Below are 19,593 nucleotides of genomic sequence, written 5' to 3'. Positions count from 1 at the left end.
GATTTGCTTAGTGGAATTTTGGTGTCATGTTATTCATCAGTTTTAGAAAAATTTTAGATACTGTCTTTTCCAGATATTTTGTCCCTTTCCTTTTCTCTTTTCATCTTGGGACTTAAAAAATACTTGTTATTGTCTTAAACATCTAGATATTTCATTTCTTTTTTTATAAATGTGTGGTTTATCTGCGCTTTAGCTTGGATTTATATTAACTGTTTTTCAAGTTGATTAATCCTTTTTTTCTGTTGTGGCCATTATTTTTATAAAAGCCCGTCATCCAATGTGCTATTAATTTCATACATGTATTTTTTTCAGTTTTATTTTGGTTCTTTGAGTTTTCATTTCTCTATTAGAATACCTATCTGCCTCTATTTATCAAAACTGTTTAACATACTTTAAATATTTATCTTAAAATCCATACTCCTGATTCCAAATGAGTCTGGTCTTCTGGGTCACCTTATCTTCTCTGAAAAGTACTGAATTTTTTACTTACCAGAGTGAAGTTACTACTGGGTTACCTCCTTTCAAGGCTTAGGTTTGTGGTTTTGCTGTTAGTCCTAATGTATAACTGTTATTCCTTGAGCATGAGCTTTATAATTTATTGCATGTTTTAAAGCAGTGCTTAGAGGAAAATTTATAGCATTAAAGACATAAAGTAGAAATGAGGAAAATCTGAAAATCAATAAGCTAAGGTTCTGCCTTAGGAAAATAGAGAAAGAAGAGCAACTTAAGCCTAAAGCAAGTTAGAGCAGAATTCAGTGACATTTAAAGCAATAAATAATAGAGAAACTCAACAAACCCCACACTTTTTTTTTTTAAATCAATAAAACTGATAATCTCTTAGCCAGGCTAACCATGAGAAAGAGAGAAAACACAAATTTCTAATATCAGAAATGAAGTAGAGGCCATCATTACAGCTGCCATGGACATTAAAAGGATAATAAAGATTATTATGAACAACTATATGCCCACAAATATGATAACAGATAAAATAGACCAGTTCCTTGAAAGATGCAAATCATCAAAACTCACACAGGAAAAACAGGTAATCTGAATAGGCCTGTATCTATTCAGGAAATTGAATCAACAATTAATAAGCTTCCAAAATAGAAAAGGCGCAGATGATTCACTGGCGAATTCACCAAACATTTAAGGAAGAAATTATACTGAATTCTTCACCATTTGTTTCAGAAAACAGAAGCAGAAGAAACCATCCTAACTCATTCTGTGAGACCTGGCTCATGATCTTCAGTCTTAAGGTGTCTCCTGAATTCCTGGAGGTTCACCAGTAATTGTACCCCTAGCTCTGTTGAAATCCCCCTTCAGCTTTGTACTATTAAGTGATTCCTGCTAGTTCTTGCAGAGTTGTTTGGGCACTTGTAGTTTAGGATTACTAGGACCAGAGGAGCACCCTTATTTGGTTTTGTGGGGTCTCTTTTCTGAAATTCCTTTTCATGTGTGTCTTTACTCACAAATTCTAGCTGCCTTCCAGTTCTTCACTCTGACATATGTCTCCACTGTCCCCTGGAAATGCTAACTTCTTACTGGGCTCTGCTTTCCTTGCTACAGTTTGGAAATGTTCCCAGACAGAAAGCCAGGGTGACTGTAGAACTCAGTAAGTGTATGTTTCACTTACTTTTTTTAAGGATTACAGCCTTTCAAGAATCTATGCCCAATGTGGGGAAGCCAGTTGCTTCGTACATTTTGTTCAGCAAGTAAATCCTGTAAATCCTTAAACTCTCATTGGTTATAACTGGAAATTTCCTTATTTCTTCAAAAAGGGCTTGTCCTGTGTTCTTATTCTCTTGCTGAAATTCCATTAACACGTATGTGAGAACTTTCCCGTATCCTAAGATTATCTTTGAATCCCTTTCTCCATTTCATCGTTCTGTGCTTCGTGCTGAATCTTTTTTTTTTTCCGACTTGTCTTTTTGTTTGCTGAATCTTTAGTCTCCCAATTGTATTCTTAATTTCCTTTTTATATTTTTAAGTTGTGGAATTTCTATTTCATCCTTTGAAAAATAGCCCAATTCTCTGATGATATTCTCTAACTTGTCTTATTTTATAAAACATAATAAGCGTAGATTTTTAAAGTCTATTTCTGATAATTCGGTGTTCTGCATCTGGAGATTCTAATCTATTGTGTGTTGTTTCTTTTGTTTTCTAGTCTTGTATGTATGGTTTCTTGAAAGAGTGGTGTATACGTTAGGTATAAAAACTGTAGCGCTAATTTGAAATTTAGGGTTAAATTATAGTCTTTCAGAGAGGATTGCTTTTGCTTCTGGCAGGAGGTCACAAACACTAGCAATCCAGTAAGGGGGGTGGGAATTGTATGGGGAATATAACAAAGATGAAAATGCATATATTGTGCAAAAAATGAAAAATGATATAAAAATATATAAAATAAAATAAAATAAAAACAAAAGAAAACAAAACATCTATGATCCATTCTTGGTCTTCGGTCCTGTGAGAACTGGTCAGCCTTATTCTCAGGGCATGGCCTTTTGTGACCTGTACCCCACAGTGTGGGAGACTTTCAGGTCTCTGCTTCCTTGGTGGCCCCCCAATTCCAGTTTTTGTTCCTTTGTGTGGAAGTGTCTCTTAAAATCTCTTCATCTTTGGAATTGGCAGATAGTTGAGCCTGGCAAAGGTGGGGCTGGCTGTAGATTCCAGATCTTGGCTTCCTTCTTTCAGATCAGGGCTCTATAATTCTTCCAGAAAGTTCACTGTTTTTGCTTTTAATCTTGTCTAGTTTTCTAATTGTTTTCACTAGGAGAATTGGCTTGATTTAATTTGTCTGCCATTTTTGGAAATGGAACCCAGACTTTTTTCTATAATATTTTTAACAGTGGAATGTAGGTCATATTTTTTTTAGAGCTCAGTCTTACTTAAGAATGTCTTTGTTTCTTCACACATGAAGGAAAACTCAGTTACGCTGTGAAAAATACGTAAATATTTCTTCATTGTTTTTGGCATTTAGAGTTGCAGAAGAGAAATCTTAAATCTGTGCAATTTTGTCTATTATATGAATAGCTTTTGTTTTTCTTAGTTCTTGGATACTGACTTATTAATTAATTAAAATATTTTGCAAATACTTCTGTATATGAAATCTTTTACTTGATTTTTGCCTTTAATGGGAAGAGTACTTTCAATCTGCAAATTTCGGTCTTTTCCTAATCTTTCTCAGGAAGTTTCTCAATAAATTTTAATAAATATCAATAATTTAAAGTTATTGTTTTTCTTCTAATTGTTTTGGCATATTCAAATTGTTTTGCTATAATTCAATTGTTTTGCTGCAATCCATATGTCAAATGTTTATTTTCTGTGCTGTGTCACCATTATCACCACTATTTTTCTTTTATCTTTTCCATTATATTCTTGGCTTCTCAGGTTGGTAAACTCTACAACTAACTTGATTTTCTCCCCAAATCAGCTTTATTTATTGCTTTGGATGAGGGTTTCTTATTTCATCATTTCATTTTTAGTTTATTTACACTTGTATCTTTTATCCAAATCCATTTGTTACCACTCAGTTAGCGATCATCTCACCCTGAGTTTATGTGACTTTCCACTGTTTTGAAGAGGCTCCGTGTTTTGCATCATTTTGCAGTTGTCACACACTTTCCCAGAATCTTCTGATTAATAGATCATTTTCAGAAATATGTCTTGTGTAAGATTTCAGTATTGTTTCCTTTCTGCTAAAGTATATTTAGTTGATTCTTCATTTTTTTCTTTTTAAAATCAATTTTATTGAATTATAATTTTTATACAATAACCCATTATAGCCATGTAACTTGATAACTTTTGACATATGCACATACTAATTTAACCAATGCTGTAATCAAAATGTAGAATAGTTCCATCACCCAACACTGATCTCTTGCTTCTCTTTTTAGTCATCCCTATCATAGGCAACCACTAGTCTGTGTTTTGTTACTATAGATTAGTTTTGCCTGTCTTAGCATTTTATATAGATGAAATAATATGATATGTATCATTTTTGTGTCTTCTTCCACTCAACATAATGTTTTTGAGATTTATCATGTTGGTGTTTCAATGGTTCATTCCTGTATAAAATTGAATAGTATCCCATTGCTTGGATATATCAGTTTATTCATTCACTTTTTTTTTTAAAGATTTATTTATTTATTTATACAAGCACTGGGTACAGTCAGAAGTGTGGGAGGGTGAGAGAATTCACCGGAGCCAGAGCGGGGAACAGAACAGGCAGACTGATGAAATACACTGCTGAGGGGAGCAGCGGGTGTGGCAGGAGAGGTCTGTTGCGCCATGTGGGACCCTTGCCGGCGGCCGGGGATCAAACCAGTGCTGCAGAAGAGGCTGTGGGCAGCTTTGCAGCCCAACACTCAACCGCTGCGCCACCAGGGGTGGCCCTCATTCACTTCTTGATGAATATTTTAACTATTATGAGTTCAGCTATAAATATTCATATAAAGGGTTTTTTTTAAAAATATATTTATTTATTTATGCATACAAGAGCTGGGGTACAGGTCAGAGATGCTGGGGGTGAGAGAATTTACCAGAGTGGGGAACAGAACAGGCAGACTGACCAAAGTACACTGCTGAGGGGAGCAGCGGGCGAGACAGGAGAGGTCTGCCGCACCATATGGGTAGCTCCCTGGCCAGGGATTGAATTTGTGCTGCAGAGGCTATGGATTGCTTCACAGTGTGGTGCTTAACCCTTTGCACCACCAGGGAGGCCCTAAAAAGTTTTTATGAAAATGTAATTTATTTCTCAGTAAATTCCTAACAGTGTATATATGATTCTATAAAAAATATTCATACAGTTTTTCAGAAGTATTTGTACCATTTTATATTTCCTCTAGCCATGTGTGAGCGAGAGTCCATTTTTCCACATTATTAACACCAGTTGGGATTGTTAGTCTTTTGAATGTTAGATAGTCTAATGGTCATGTACTGGTATCACACTGTTACTTAATTTGTGATTTTCTGACAAGTAATGATAATGAATATTTTCATGGGTGTTTATTAGCCATTTGTGTATCATTTTATGAAGTTCTCAGTGAAATATTTTGTTCAAAATAGGACTTTTTTTCAGGTTAATGTACTGTGGATATGTTCTTTCAGTCAGGTACCTATTTTTATATATTTCAAAGAGCAGGAGTTTCAAATTTTGATAAATTTTGAATTACCAATTTTTTTTCTCTTATGGTTCTCTTAGCTAATGTAAACAAAATCTGTTATGTTTTCTTCAAAATGTTCTATAGTTTAAACTTACACATTTAAGTATATGATGCTTTTGGAATTTCTATATGTAGTAGAAAGTAAGGTTGAAATTTTGCCTTATATGTCAATTTTTGAAAAAAATTATCCTGTCTACATTGAATCACCTTGACTGTTTTGTTGAAAACCAATTGATCACACATGTGTGGGTATATTTTTAGACTCTATATTTTATTTTACGGTGTATCCTTGATTACTCTAGCTTTAAATCCTTCAGAACTGATCTTCTTCAAAGTTATTTTGACTATTTTAGGACCTCTGTATTTTCATATAAATTTTACCATCAGCTTGTCTGATGGCAAAATATCTGCTTGTATTTTGACTGAAATTGTATCAAATATATAGTTTAATTTGGGAAAGAATTGACTTCTTGAGAAAAGACTCAATACTGAGTCTTTTGACCCTTGCACATAAGTGTATCTAGCCATTTATTTAGTGCTTCTTTAATTTTTCTCAGCATTGTTTGCAGTTTTATAGATATTTTTATGATTTTGTATGCTATTGTAAATAGTGTTAAGAAATTTAATATTCTATTTATTATCTTATCTAATATATTTTAATGTTCTACTAATTACCTCTATACAGAATATAATTGATTTTTGTTTATTGACTTTATTTATTTATTTTAAAGATTTATTTATTTATTTATAGAAGCACTGGGTACAGTCAGAAGCGCGGGAGGGTGAGAGGTTTCACCAGAGCCAGAGTGGGGAGCAGAGCAGGCAGACTGACGAAGTACACTGCTGAGGGGAGCAGCGGGCAGCAGGAGAGGTCTGCGCGCCATGTGGGACCCTCGCCTGGTGGCCAGGGAGCAGCCGGGTATCGAACAGGTGCTGCAGAGGCTGCGGGCAGCTTCGCAACCCAGCGCTCAACTGCTGCACCACCGGGGAGGCCCTGTTTATTGACTTTATATTATGCAACCTTACTTATTTCGCTTAGCTTTTTTAGCTTATTTATAAGTTTCTTTAGTTTTTTTATGTACATCAGGTTCTTGTATAATGTCTTGAATTTCATTCAATATTACTGATGAGGAAAAACCCAAATGTGTGGTGGCAGACATTGAACAGATGACATTATTCAAGGGCCTGCTTTCCTTGTGTGTCTTTTCTCTTAATGTTGTGATCTCCAGAACTTACCTATGGCATTCTGTAAGGAATGTGATTATGCTTTCTTGTACATAAAGATAATTAAAATTTTTCTTCTTCACTTCTCATTAGTATTTCTTCCCTTCCTCCTCCCTTCTTCTCCTTTTCCTCTCCCTCCTCGTTCTGTCTTCCCTTTCCTTACTGCACTGGGTCATATCCTATTCAATGCCGAACAGTAGAGCTGAACATGGATATCGCTGTTTTTCCCCCAGCCCGTGGGGAGAAAGCTTTCAGGATTTCACCAGCAAATATTTTAGATGTAGGTTTTTCACAGATGCTTTTTTTTTTTTTAAATCAAATTGAGGAAGTTCCTCAATCTATTCTTTTTTTTTTTTTAAGATTTATTTATTTTTGCATACAAGAGCTGGGTACAGGCTAGAGGTGTGGGGTGAGAGGATTCACCAGAGACAGAGTGGGGAACAGAACAGGCAGACTGATGAAATACACTGCTGAGGGGAGCAGCGGGTGACAGGAGAGGTCTGCCACGCCATGTGGGTTGCTCCTTGGCCACTTGTGCTGCAGTGGCTGGGGATAGCTTGATAGCGCTGTCTTTAACCCCTGTGCCACAAGGGAGGTTCCTCCCCCAATCTATTCTTAGTATGCTGAACATTTTTTTGTTAGTGAATGTTAATTTTGGTTAAATGTATTTTCTCTTATTGAGGAGATCATATGACAATTCTGTTAAGATGGTAACTTACATTAATTTACTTGGCAATATTAAAGGCACCTTGCATTCCTAGGATAAACTCCACATTGTCTTCTGTATTACATTGCTTGATTCAATTTGCTAATTTTTTCTTAAGTGTTCTTGCTCTTACACTTAGGAAAGGATATTGGTCTAGTTTTCTTTTATGGTAATATCCTCATCTGGTTTGTTTGCAGAGTAATGGTGACTTCATAAAATGAGTTGAGAAGTGTTTCTTCCTCTTTTATTTTCCAAAGAGTTTAGGGAGAATTTGGTTAATATAATTTACTGGTGAATCCATTTGGTTTTAGGGTTTTTTTGGTGGGAGGATTTAACATTATGAAATCAATTTAATCTATTTAAATATTTTTCTACTTTTTATTAAGTAAGATTTCATAATTTTGTAATCTGCTTTTGAGGAATGTGGGCATTTCATCCAACTTGTCAAATTTATTGGAATGTCTGATATAATTTATTTGTCTCACCATCAGGCTAGCTGGGGGTTTGTCACTTTATTGTAGTTTCTAAGAACTGGTATTTGGTTTTATGTTTTTTTCTATTGGTTTTCTATTTTTAATTTCATTAATTTCTGCCTTTATCTTTATGTTCTGTCTTTTACCATCATTGAATTTTATATCTTACTAAGATATAAGCCTAAATCAATAATTTTGACCTTTTATATTGTTTGATATAAGAGTTTAAAATACTTGAAATGAATATAATCTTATATATTATATTAAAATAAAAAAAGAATTTTAAGCTATAAATTGCCCTTTAAACGTTGCTTTAGTTTTATCCCACAAATTTGATATGGTGTGTCTTCATCATATTTCTAAATTTCTAAATTTTATCATATTTCTAATATTCCTTGTGATTTCTTCTTTGATGTTTTTATTATTTAGAATTTTTTTTTTTATGTTCACATATTTGGTTGCTTTCACAGGCATCTTTTTGTTACTGATTTCTAGTTTAATTCCATCATGATCAGAAAGTATACTCTATGATAAACACTCCATTTAAATTTTAAAGTTTATTTTATGGACCAAAATATTATCTATTTTAATAAATGTCACATGTGCCTTTTCAAAAAAAAATCTGTTTCACAGTGGGTGAGTGGAAATTTCTATCATTATCACTCAGTCATGTGGTTGGGAATAATGTTCAGGTCTCTATTTTCACTAATTTTCTCTCTGCTTATTTTAGTAGTAAGAGAGGTTTGTTGAAAATGATACATTAATTGTGGACTTAATTCTCCTTTCTGTTCTGTCAGTTTTGCTTCATGTAAATTGAAACTATCATTAGAAGCACACACATTTACATTGTTATGTCTTGTTGATAAAATGTCTCTTTCCTCATTGTGAAACATCCTTTATTACTGATAATCTTTGTCTTAAAGCCTATTTGTCTGATATTAACATAGATATTCCAGCTTTCTTATAGTTAGTATTTGCATGGTATGATTTTGTCTGTTTACTTTTGGCTTATCTATCTTTATATTTTACTTTATTATTATTTTTTAAAGATTTATTTTATTTATACAAGAACCGGGTTATAGGCTAGATGCGTGGGAGGGTGAGAAGATTTACCAGAGACAGAGTTGGGAACAGAACAGGCAGACTGATGAAGTACACTGCTGAGGGGAGCAGCGGGCGGCAGGCGAGGTCTGCGCACCATGTGGGACCCTCACCTGTGGTTGGGGATCGAACGGGCACTGCAAAGGCTGCAGACAGCTTCACAGCACTGTGCTCAACCCGCTGCACCACCAGGGAGGCCCTATCTTTATATTTTAAGTATGTTTCCAATAGGCAGCATATATTTGGGTGTTGGTTTTTGAAAAAATTAAATCCTATTGATAATCTCTGTCTTTTGGACTATTTACATCTAATGTGTTGTTCAGACCATTTACTATGTTGATGTAATTATAGATACAGTTGGGGTTAAGTTTGTCATCTTTACTAGTTTCTGTTTGTTCCATTGTCCTTTGTTCCTTTAGTTTTTTAATATCTTATCTTCCTTTGAGTTAATTATTTTAGTATTCCATTTTATCTTTCTTTTGAATTGTTAAAGCTATACCTCTTTTTAAAAAGAATTGCAATAAGGTTTAGGATATGCATCTTTCATTTCACAGCCTACCTTTAAGTAATATGCCCCAGTTTACATATAATGTAAGAATGCTATGCACTCTCATTTCTGCCTTCCATACTTTTTGTTTTTGTTATCAAACATTTTATTTCTGTATGTTATTAACCTTCTAATGTATACTTCTGTGTGTTATTAGCACAAAGTATAGCTAATATTTTTGTTGTATTTAGTAAACCACCATTTGATAACATGCTAATATGAGTAGGAAGTTTTTTTGTAATTATCAACATATTTTCCATATCCATATACCTTTATGTAGGTCTGAGGTCTCATCTGATATCATTTTCCTTTAACTTGAAGACCATCCTTTAATATTTTTTATTGTGAAGCTTAGCTAACAGTGAACCCTCTTATCTTGTATTTGTCTTGGATCGTCTTTATTTCATATTCATTTTTTGAAGGAAATTTTCAATGGATATAGATTTCTAGGTTGACAGTTTTTTTTCTTTCAGCCTGTTAAAGTTGTCATTGTCTTCTGGCTTGCATTGTTTGTGACGAGAAATCAGCTATCATTCATATCTTTGTTTCCCTGTAAGTAATGTATCTTTTTACCCTCTGGTTGCTTTTAAATTTTCTCTGTATCATTTGTTTTCATTAATTTTATAATGAGTTTTGCTATTATTTTCTTTCCTTTTATTTTATCTAGGATTCATTGAGCTTCTTGGATCTATGGGTTTATTGCTTTCATCAAACTAGAAAAAATTTGACCATTGTCTCTTTAAATGCTACCTTTTGCTCCTTTTAGGGTTTTTAGTCACATATACTTTATATGGCCAGATTCCCACAGTTCACTGAAACTTTGTTCTTTTTTCTTCTAATACTTCAGTTTGGGTAGTTTCTGTTGTTATGTCTCTTCTAACTCATTGATGTTTTCTCCTGCATCATCTAATCTGTTATTAAGCCCATTCAGTGAATTTTTCCTATCAGATATTGTATGTATAATTTTTTAGAAACTCCATTTGGTCTTAGTATATCTTTTATCTTTATAATCATTATGTTCATGTTTTCCTTTGAATATGCTTTTAATAGCTGTTTTAAAATCCTTGCTTGTTAACTTCCTTATCTCTATAATTTGTTTGTTTCTCTTAGTCACTCCCCCTCCCCCAATTATGGGTAACATTTTCTCCTCTTTTTAAATATTAAGTAATTTTTGGAGTAAATGCTGAACTCATGAATATTATATTGACTGTCTGGATTTTGTTTTCTTCTATTATAGTGTGTTGAAATTTGTTTTGCCCATCAAGATATTGGTGGATGAGCCTGATCCTTTTATGGCTTGTTCTTTGATATGGTTAACTTAGAGTTGGTTTTTCCATGATATTAGTCAGCCCTATTACTAAGGTGTGATGTACTAGTGTCTCTAATGCATTTTCCAGATATCTACTCTGACTGGTTAGAACATGAATATCTCCCATTTTTATAACAGATATAGGATTTTTTAAGAGTATGTAAACCCTCCCCCACCCATCATTGTCGTCTATGAGGCCCAATGGAGTTACCTTATACATGTGCAGATGAGAATAAAGCCAAAGACACAAAAGGACTCTTACTCAGACTTATAGGGCTTTTTCTTTGCATAGGTCTTTGTTATATGGTGCTCCAAAAATTCAGCAAAATTCAGATAGTTACTTTGCTTCTGTACCCTCCAGTTCTTATGTTCTCAACTCAGCAAAACCATCACACTGTGCTTGTCTTCCCCTTTATAGGATCAAACTCTAGAAATTGCTTCCAGGAGGAAAATCAGAATGATTTTTCTCTTCTTTCAAGGATCATTGTCCTACACTACTTGCAGATAAATTTGTGAAAAGTTCCAGTTTTCTAGTGATGTATGGTGGGAGGGCAAATTTAACACCAGTTACTTTGTCATGATTGCAAGCAGAATTCTTGTTTGACGTGCCTTTTTGCTATATTTAAGTTTTATTTATAAGTGAAGGGTAATATATTATTAGTATATTTGCCATAAAGATAAGAGGTGTGTAGATTGTCCTTACATCAGAATCAGTTGTAGTGCTTTTCCTAACTATAAATACATGTGCTATATCCTCAGAGATTTTGATTCAGTAACTCTAACATGGGTTCCAAGCATCATACTTCTAGTAACTTGACATGTGGTTTTTGATACGCTTCCAAAACTAAGAATCAGGGCCTCCCTGGTGGCACAGGAGGTTAAGCACCACACTATGAAGCAATCCACAGTCTCTGTAGCACAAGTTCAATCCCCGGCCAGCCCGAGAGAAACCCACATGGTGAAGCAGACCTCTCCTGTCTCGCCTGCTGCTCCCCTCAGCAGTGTAGTTCAGTCAGTCTGCCCGTTCTGTTCCCCACTTTGTCTCTGGTGAATCCTCTCACCCCCAGCATCCCTGGCCTGTACCCCAGCACTTGTAAATAAATAAATCTTTTTAAAAAAACCAAAAACTAAAAATCACTATTCTAGCAAGCTTAAGATAGTGTGACCTTGATGAACTTAAACAGGCATTTTACAATCTATTTTTTAAAATTGAACAAGAAATTAAAGGAGTAGGACTTCCTGAATACTTACACTATCCACATTAAAATACATTAATTTCTGGCAGAGCAGGGATCTTTAGAGTCCTGATCAAGTGCTGTGGCTGGTGTACATTTCTGATTTTTTTGTGCTTTGCTTTAACAGTTGTTATTTATTTTGAAAATTATTTAAGTTTTTAACTATCAAGAACTTATTATTTACAAATGATCTGTAGATATTCTCATAACACATAGTTTAAAAAATGGCCTATAGATTTTATCTTTTGTGCCAAGATAAGTGTTTAGATTAGTGGGGAATACCTGTAGTGTTGAAAAGTATTTTAAAATATTTCTGGTCTCAGCAAGAAGAAATACTGTTATGGATTAGTGATGTCTGTGTTGGGCTTGACATTGGAGAAATAGGACACATGTCCCATGTATTTGCAGTTCCTATGTTGATTAATGGTAGTCTTATCTTCTAGATTCTTTTAGTTGCACAAGAAATCTTGTTACTACTCTGTTTATTCATCTTGACTCTTCCACATATATGAAACAAATCTTATAGAATGTCTATATTAAAATTTTTCCTTTTTTAAAAGATTTATTTTATTTATGTATGCATACAAGAACTGGGGTTTAGGCCAGAGGTATAGGGGTGTGAGAAGATTCACCAGTGATAGAGTGGGGAACAGAACAGGCAGACTGACTGAAACACACTGCTGAGAAAGCAGCGGGTGAGACAGCCGAAGTCTACTGCACCCTGTGTGTTAGCTCCCTGGTGGGGGATCAAACTCATGCTGCAGTGGCTGCTGATATCTTCATAGTGCTGAGACTTAACTCCTTGTGCCACCAGGGAGGCCCTAAAATTATTTCTTCATTTATCTGTCTCTATTCATTTCCTCTTTCTCTAAAATTATAAGTAATGTGATAGTGATACTGTGTCATTAGAGAAGTAGTCTCTGTTCTGAACTTCTTGTCTTCTTTTTAAGTAAATAGATCCATTGCATATTTTATAAAGTCAGCTCTTCTGTTGATTATATTTTTCCAAATCCCAAATCTGACACATATAATTTTTTAATGTTTAACTTCAAGATGACTTGAAGTTGGGATATTCCTTGAAAGATAATTTTATAAAATATTTGGAATATAAGTTTGGCGTACATCATTAATAATAGTTTTGAATTATAATTTGATATAAGACTATTCTCTTATCTTCAGATTCTTCTATGTTAGACCAATCATAGCCCTTTAAGATTAGAATATGACAATTTAGGAAGTCCTACTTTCAAAAATATCATCCTATTCTTTATGAGTTCTTTAATGGAATGTTGTTAAATAAATGATTTGTGCTACAGAATTATCTGGGTGATGATAACTATTAACTGTGGTTCCTGTTTTTTTTTTTTTTTCCTATCCCAGGTTATTGAGCCCTACCCTCATTCTGTGTGTACAGAATAAAAGAATTGGGCATTATAAAACTAGCAGAGGTTTAGCCTGTGGGTCACATATGGGAGAGACATGCATTTCATTTGGGCAAGAATTTGGTATTTCCTGTCTCCACATTTGACAGGGATGGAGTGGAAAATGAAATGTTGGAGGTTGCATTATCATTGATTTAAGTTACTGTTTTTGAAGTACTTCTTGGTATCAAAGAATCGTTTGTTATTTAATATAGTGAAAAGAGCAGAATGTTTAGAATCAAAAGATATAAATTCTAGCTCTAAATTGTCATTTACTGCTAACTGTGACTCTTAGTAAGTTACTTAACTTACTCACATATGAAATGAAGTTAATAATCTGATGCTCCTGTTCCACTGAGTTGTTGGGAAGATCAAGTGAAACCATTGATGTAAAAACTTTTGAGAACTTACTAATGGTATATCATGGTGAGGTAGTATTATGCATATACCACCTTTTATTAGCTTGTCTCTCCCTGAGGAAAATGGATGGAGTTGTTTATAATATCTTTGCTTATTTAATTTTTTCAGCTTAGATTAAAAAAATAACTTTCAGGAAGCCTTCTGATGATGGTTTTATTTAGGGCAAAGGGAAATAGTGAAATATTGCTGTATTTTTTTTTTTAAGCAGTAGTAATTTCAGTGAGAAGTATTCATCTACTATGCTTTGCTTTACAGCTTGGAATCCCATCCACTGCCAGCACATTGAATGCCACAATGCAATTAACAAGCCAGCAGTGAAGGTACTGTGTCATTAAACCTGGTGTCATAGTGTATTGTTAGCAGTCAAATTATCAAGAACAAATGGCTGAATGAAATGAAGTAGATTACACCCTATACTGTAAAGTGTACTCTGTACACAGTGCTCTGTGGTAGTTTCAGGCACCTCTGTGTTCAATCTGTACTTTGACAGATTGGGTCAAGACAGAACAATGAATAGTGATGTCTGCAGGTTTGGCTCTGAGTTCATAGCTAAATTCTCTCTAGCAGTGAGCTGGTTGTCAGAATAACCATGGTGAAAAACTTACATTGTCCTTAACTCACTTCTGCCTAAGCTAATAAACTCAGGAAATGGACTTTGCCCCTGTTTTCCTATGAATACTACAATTTATGAGTGTCTAGTATGTGACTATGTTAATTCAAGAGTCACAGCCAAATACAAGTACAATTGCTAAGTATTAGTACATAGATGTGACTTATTTGAAATGACCGAGGGGTGACGGGACAGAAAACACATGGAGTCACATTAGAGCTGTGGAGCAGTGTCTGAGGGAGGTCATTTCACTCTTCTGGGGTCATACAGCCTGAACCAGGTGCCTTGACCCTCAGTTTCATTCTTTTTTAAATCATATCAATTTGATTCTGTCCTGTTTTAACCCTGAATATTTGAAGTTGAATGTTAAAAAATTATTGCAGTTTTTAACCAAATTTCTTATATCTGCTGTATATAAAACACTTGGCTGATTAGACCTGTGGCTGGATTTGTGAGGGTTAATTTTTATGTTATGGAGAATAAGAGTTATGTCAAGTGATTAAGAGTTCACAGCTCCTTTTTAGAACTTGTCTCTTGGAAGTTTGTTTCTCTTACAGATAGGTAGATTGTGAAAGTTATCAAATAACAGAAAATTAACACTATCATTTAGAGAAACAGTAGAAGAGATAAAATAAAGTATAAGAAACAAAAGTGTAAAACATTTGGAGTATAAGACCAACTAGTGGTTACCAGGAGGAAAGAGGGGGGAAGAGGTGGGTAAATCATGAAAAAGGGGATGACTGAATAGTGAAAGACAGAATTCGACCTTCATCAGTGAACTTGAGGCAGTGTATACACACGTTGGCTGTTAATGATGCACAATGGGAACTTAGATAATGCTGTCCTGCAGAGTTGCTTTGATAAAAAGAAATATAAATGGAACCAAAAGAGAAATATGATTGGAGTGAAAGTGCCAGAAGAGTGCCAATAACATCATGTAGACTTATCTAACAAAGAATATCCTTTCATATTATGCTTGATCTCTGCTTTCGATGAAGGCAAATGGAGTAAATTTCTATTGGAAAAGAGCAAGCGAGTGTTACCCACTGATGTAAGCAAAACCTTTTAGGTCCAACTGTGCACACCTCTCTTCTGAAATTCCATAGACATTTGGGGTTCAAAGGTACTTTTCTTTGGTATAATGACGTTTTGAGTTAAACACATGTGAATTCATATATTATTCCTGAATTCACTCTGATTCCTCATGGTTCTGTCTGTCTTTAGTTTCTATAGCCAGCCTTCCTTCTTCCTGCTCAACTTACAGCTCTCTTTTGGACCACTCAGACAGCAACAGAAAAGAGGAACTTTAGTCCAGCTTTCCAGTTATTTTTTTTCCTTGCTTTCATGTCAGACCTCATTCTCAGGAGTCCTCTGACTTTCTGACTAGTGATACTTTCTGACCTACTCACAGGAATCATTTTGAATTCGATTTTCTCCCTCTCTTCTAGGCAAATAGCTCAGTCCACTTCTCTGGGCTGGCCTCACTTTCCCACAGGCTGTTTCCTATAGCCAGTCCCCAGCATAGGCCAACCTATGTTGCTTTATGTCATTTTTTTAAAATTGAGATAAAATTCACATAACATAAAAACAAACCATATTAAAGCAAGCAATTTAGTGACAGCACAATCATGAATTCATGCAACCACTACTTCTGTCTAGTTCCAAAACATTTCCACCCTCAAATTTTATTTTCAACACCGCAGTTTTCCTAAGGAGCTTCCTTTTCTGTTTTCATTTCACCCTACTCAGAGAGACAGGGCTCTTGTTACAGCTCCTTGGTGAGGGTCATCCTGTGGCACCAGGCCTGGCTCAGGGCCGTTCCGTGCAGTGGGGGCATCCAGCCTCCTCCCTGCGACCGCAAGACTCTCTGCAGGGCACGAGTGTCCATCATCTACATGCTTATAAAATAACATTAAATGAAAAGGAAATTATGAAATTGTATGGTATGATGCCCATTTACTTAAAAAAAAAAATGCGTTAATATATCTTTATATTCACTTTCCTGGGAAACAACCACCACCTGTCATGGTCCCCAGATGTCACTCGGAATTGCATCAAGGTGGCAGTCACTGGATTACTTACATTTTATTCTTTCCTTTTATCTGTTTCCTTAACCCTTTATATTGGGCATTTGTCCTGTTTATGAACAGATAATAACTATTTTTTCAGTACAACAGCCAGATTTGAACATACTGCTATGGCTGTAACTGACTTCTTCAGAGTAGAACAGACCTGACACTACCAGTCACAAATGTGATGGTCATGTTAATTAACTCAACTTACAAGGTCAGAGGTCATTTTGCTATCTCTAACATCCTAGGAATTTATCCTTTTGAGTGGAGTAAAAAACGTCTTTAGTTGACAGAGCTATCAATGACTCATTGGAGGTGAGGACAAAGTAACTACAGTGAAGAGAAGTCTGCATGTGTTCATTGAAAGATTCAGGGAAAATGGATTCATCGTCACAAAATGTGCGATATATCTGCAGTAGTGAGCTATGCCATTAGGCACTAATGATTGCCAGATAGAAAAATATTAGCCATTTTTGTTGCAATAAGCTGCAAAAAAAAAAAAATACTTTTCAGGAAAAGCCAATTGTTGAGAGGATTAAGAGTGAAAATGTGTGCAACTTATAGTTCATCATTCCACCCTCTGCTTTTGATTTTATTGGGTCTACTTGAAAATTACTTTATGAAGTACTTTGGAGACCAGATAATTATCCAACACGGGAGTCAGCCAAATGTGGTCCACAGTCAAATCTTGGAACACAGCTGTGCTCTTTGCCTGTCATTTTCTGTAGCTGCTGTTATGCTACCATTGAGTTAGTTGAGAAGGAGTAGAGTGTCAGAGAATGCACGACCTACAATGCCTAAAATATTTACTCTGGTCATTTACAAAAAGGTTGCTAATCTCTGATTTAACCCATCAAAAAGTAGTTATTCGGGCCGCCCCTGGTGGCGCAGCGGTTGAGCGCTGGCTGTGAGGTTGCCCGCAGCCTTTGCAGCGCTGGTTCATTCCCCGGCCTCCGGCGAGGGTCCCCCCCCCCCAAAAAAAAAGTAGTTATTCACTGCATTGAAAGCAGCTTTAAATTTAATTAAGAAAAATTTTGCACTGGGCCTTTAACATTGGGAATATATATATAAGTTGCAGATTTTGATGGTAGAAGTATTTAAATACGGAAATGCCTATTCTTTCCCCCTACAATCATTGAACTCCTCAGGGTTTTAATTAAAAATGACAGGTTGTTTAGGTTGTAAGTTCAGTTCACTACCCCCCTTCCCATTCAGAACAGTGAAAAATAGCTAAGGGGAAGACAGAATGACATTCCAGGAGAATTTGTTACTACACATATTCACCGCATAATCAGCTATAGCATTGATTGATTATTTCTTGCAGGGCTGAAACAGAATTCAAAATGGCTTTGGCAAATCACAGAAATTTAAATTGAGGAAAAATCCAAAATTTAGCTATTCACTGAATGTGTTTGTTCACTTTTCTTAAAACATCTGGGTACTTGAAATATCCTGATGATTAACTGTAAAATTAACACTTTTCATCTCTGTACTGAGGACACTAAAAACCAGCCATAAACAATCCAAAACGAAATAATGCACAGCAGGTTAAACAAATTGCAAGTCACACAAGGAAGGAAAGAATTCAGAAAACTGAAGTGTTGGATGATTGATAATAGAACTTAGATTCCAGAGTAAGGGAAGTGAACCACTCAATGTTAGATTTAATGCTAAATTTTTCTGAAGGAGCTCTCTCTTGAGAAGCAAAATTTTGTCCTGCCAGCATTTTGGTAACCGTTATAAATTTTTTTCCCTTTTCCTAAAGAGAGATTACTGTGTTTACCACTTTAGAGAAGAAATTATTATACAAGTGATTTAGAGGCAATCTGAGCATCCGCTGACCAGGATGCTGTTTTTATCTCTGCGAAATGAGGATGAATTTCTTGACACTGTTTTTAACTTGAATTTCAGATATCAGGAGAAATGAAAAACCACAGTTGCCACATTTAAATCCCCAGTGTGGACTCATCCGTCAATACAGGAAAGCAGCTATAGTTTTATTAAAACCAGTTTATTCCACTTTGCTGTAGAAAATCTGCCATTATTGAAACATTTGTACTCACGTTATAGAGAATGTGATAAACAGAACAGGATAGTTCATTCTGTCTTTTATGTGTTTCAGATGTGTATAGACCCTTCCCTGTCAGTAGCTTTGGGTGATAAACCACCCCCATTGTATCTCTGTGAAGAATGCAGCCAGAGGATTGCTGGGTAGGTATTAGTGCTCAAAGAAAAGGGAGTAAGGCAACATCGAGAACAGAAGAGCTAGCATTTGGACTTAAATCCGTTACAATGGCCATCCTTCCCATTAGCCTCTCTGTTTTATAAAGGTTGGTTTGTCCTATGACTTAACACAGAACTAACTTGTATTTGAGTGACTTGAGCTTTGAAATGTTACATTTTTCTCCTTGTGAGAAGAGAAAGCTCTTCCACTTGATAAAGCAGCTCCAATATTCAAGTGACCTGGTTATAAAGACCACAGAGAAAAAGAAAAGATAACTGTGGTTTTCAAACATGCCATGTAATTCATATGGGTTCTCTTTGCTTTTTAGTTTCACAAAATGACACTCAGCTTTGTACAAATCATGCTGTATTTTGGTTGACTTAATTAGCATCTGGAAAGTATCATTTAAAGATAACTGAATATGATGAAATGCCTATAATTTATAATTTAGCTGGAATGCATTAGACATTTAAAAAGTTTATTATCATAGTGCTCTTAATTACATTTCCTTTTTATTAAAAGCCTTTTAGCAAGAGTGTGCAGCTTATAAACATTCATGCAGAAGGGTAACATTGCAAAGAAACTAAAAAATGAATTTGTTTTTCTTTTTAGGGACCATAGTGAGTGGCTGATTGATGTTCTTCTTCCACAAGGTATGGTTGACTTCAGAAAGGATGAATGATGAGTAATCATGACTAATGGCATGGTTGATTGTCTCCTTAGCATCTTTTATTTAACAAAGACAGTAAGCACAGTATTACATTCTATGAATATTCATTGAGATGAAGCATTTTATCAATGCCTTGCTTATAATGTGCCCACACCTTTAATAATGAGGGAGGAGTTATCATCTCTACTAAAATTAAGGGCAGATGTTGAAATTAGAATTCATACGATGAAAGAAAGTGCTGCTGAGTTAAGTGTTAAGGGAGTTTCTGTATCTATAACAGGTATTACCAGAGTGCTGTTGCTGTGCCAGGTTAGAAAGGGAATAAGGAATAAGGAATATCAGTGTGAAGAGAATTCTCTTCCTCTTCCTGTGATTACTAGTTCTGTGTTTTTAGGGACAATCATTTAATCATTCTGAGA

At 35.1% G+C, this 19,593-nt stretch overlaps 1 protein-coding gene across 4 annotated transcripts in view; it reads left to right on the top strand.

Annotated features, from left to right (window-relative positions):
- Positions 1-19,593, top strand: part of UNC79 (unc-79 homolog, NALCN channel complex subunit) — a gene marked incomplete at both ends in the record, with an annotated part of 174,448 nt that overhangs the window by 25,468 nt on the left and 129,387 nt on the right. For all 4 annotated transcript variants that reach the window (XM_084241340.1, XM_084241338.1, XM_084241337.1 and 1 more), the window contains 3 exons: positions 13,854-13,918; positions 18,403-18,491; positions 19,117-19,157. In XM_084241340.1, coding sequence (XP_084097466.1) covers positions 13,854-13,918; positions 18,403-18,491; positions 19,117-19,157 — 195 coding nt within the window. The remainder of the gene's footprint in view (positions 1-13,853; positions 13,919-18,402; positions 18,492-19,116; positions 19,158-19,593) is intronic.

This window comes from Talpa europaea (genome assembly GCF_964194135.1).
Source record: "Talpa europaea genome assembly, chromosome: 8".
NCBI classification, from domain to species: Eukaryota; Metazoa; Chordata; class Mammalia; order Eulipotyphla; family Talpidae; genus Talpa; species Talpa europaea.
This window is presented reverse-complemented; position numbering and strand designations above follow the sequence as displayed.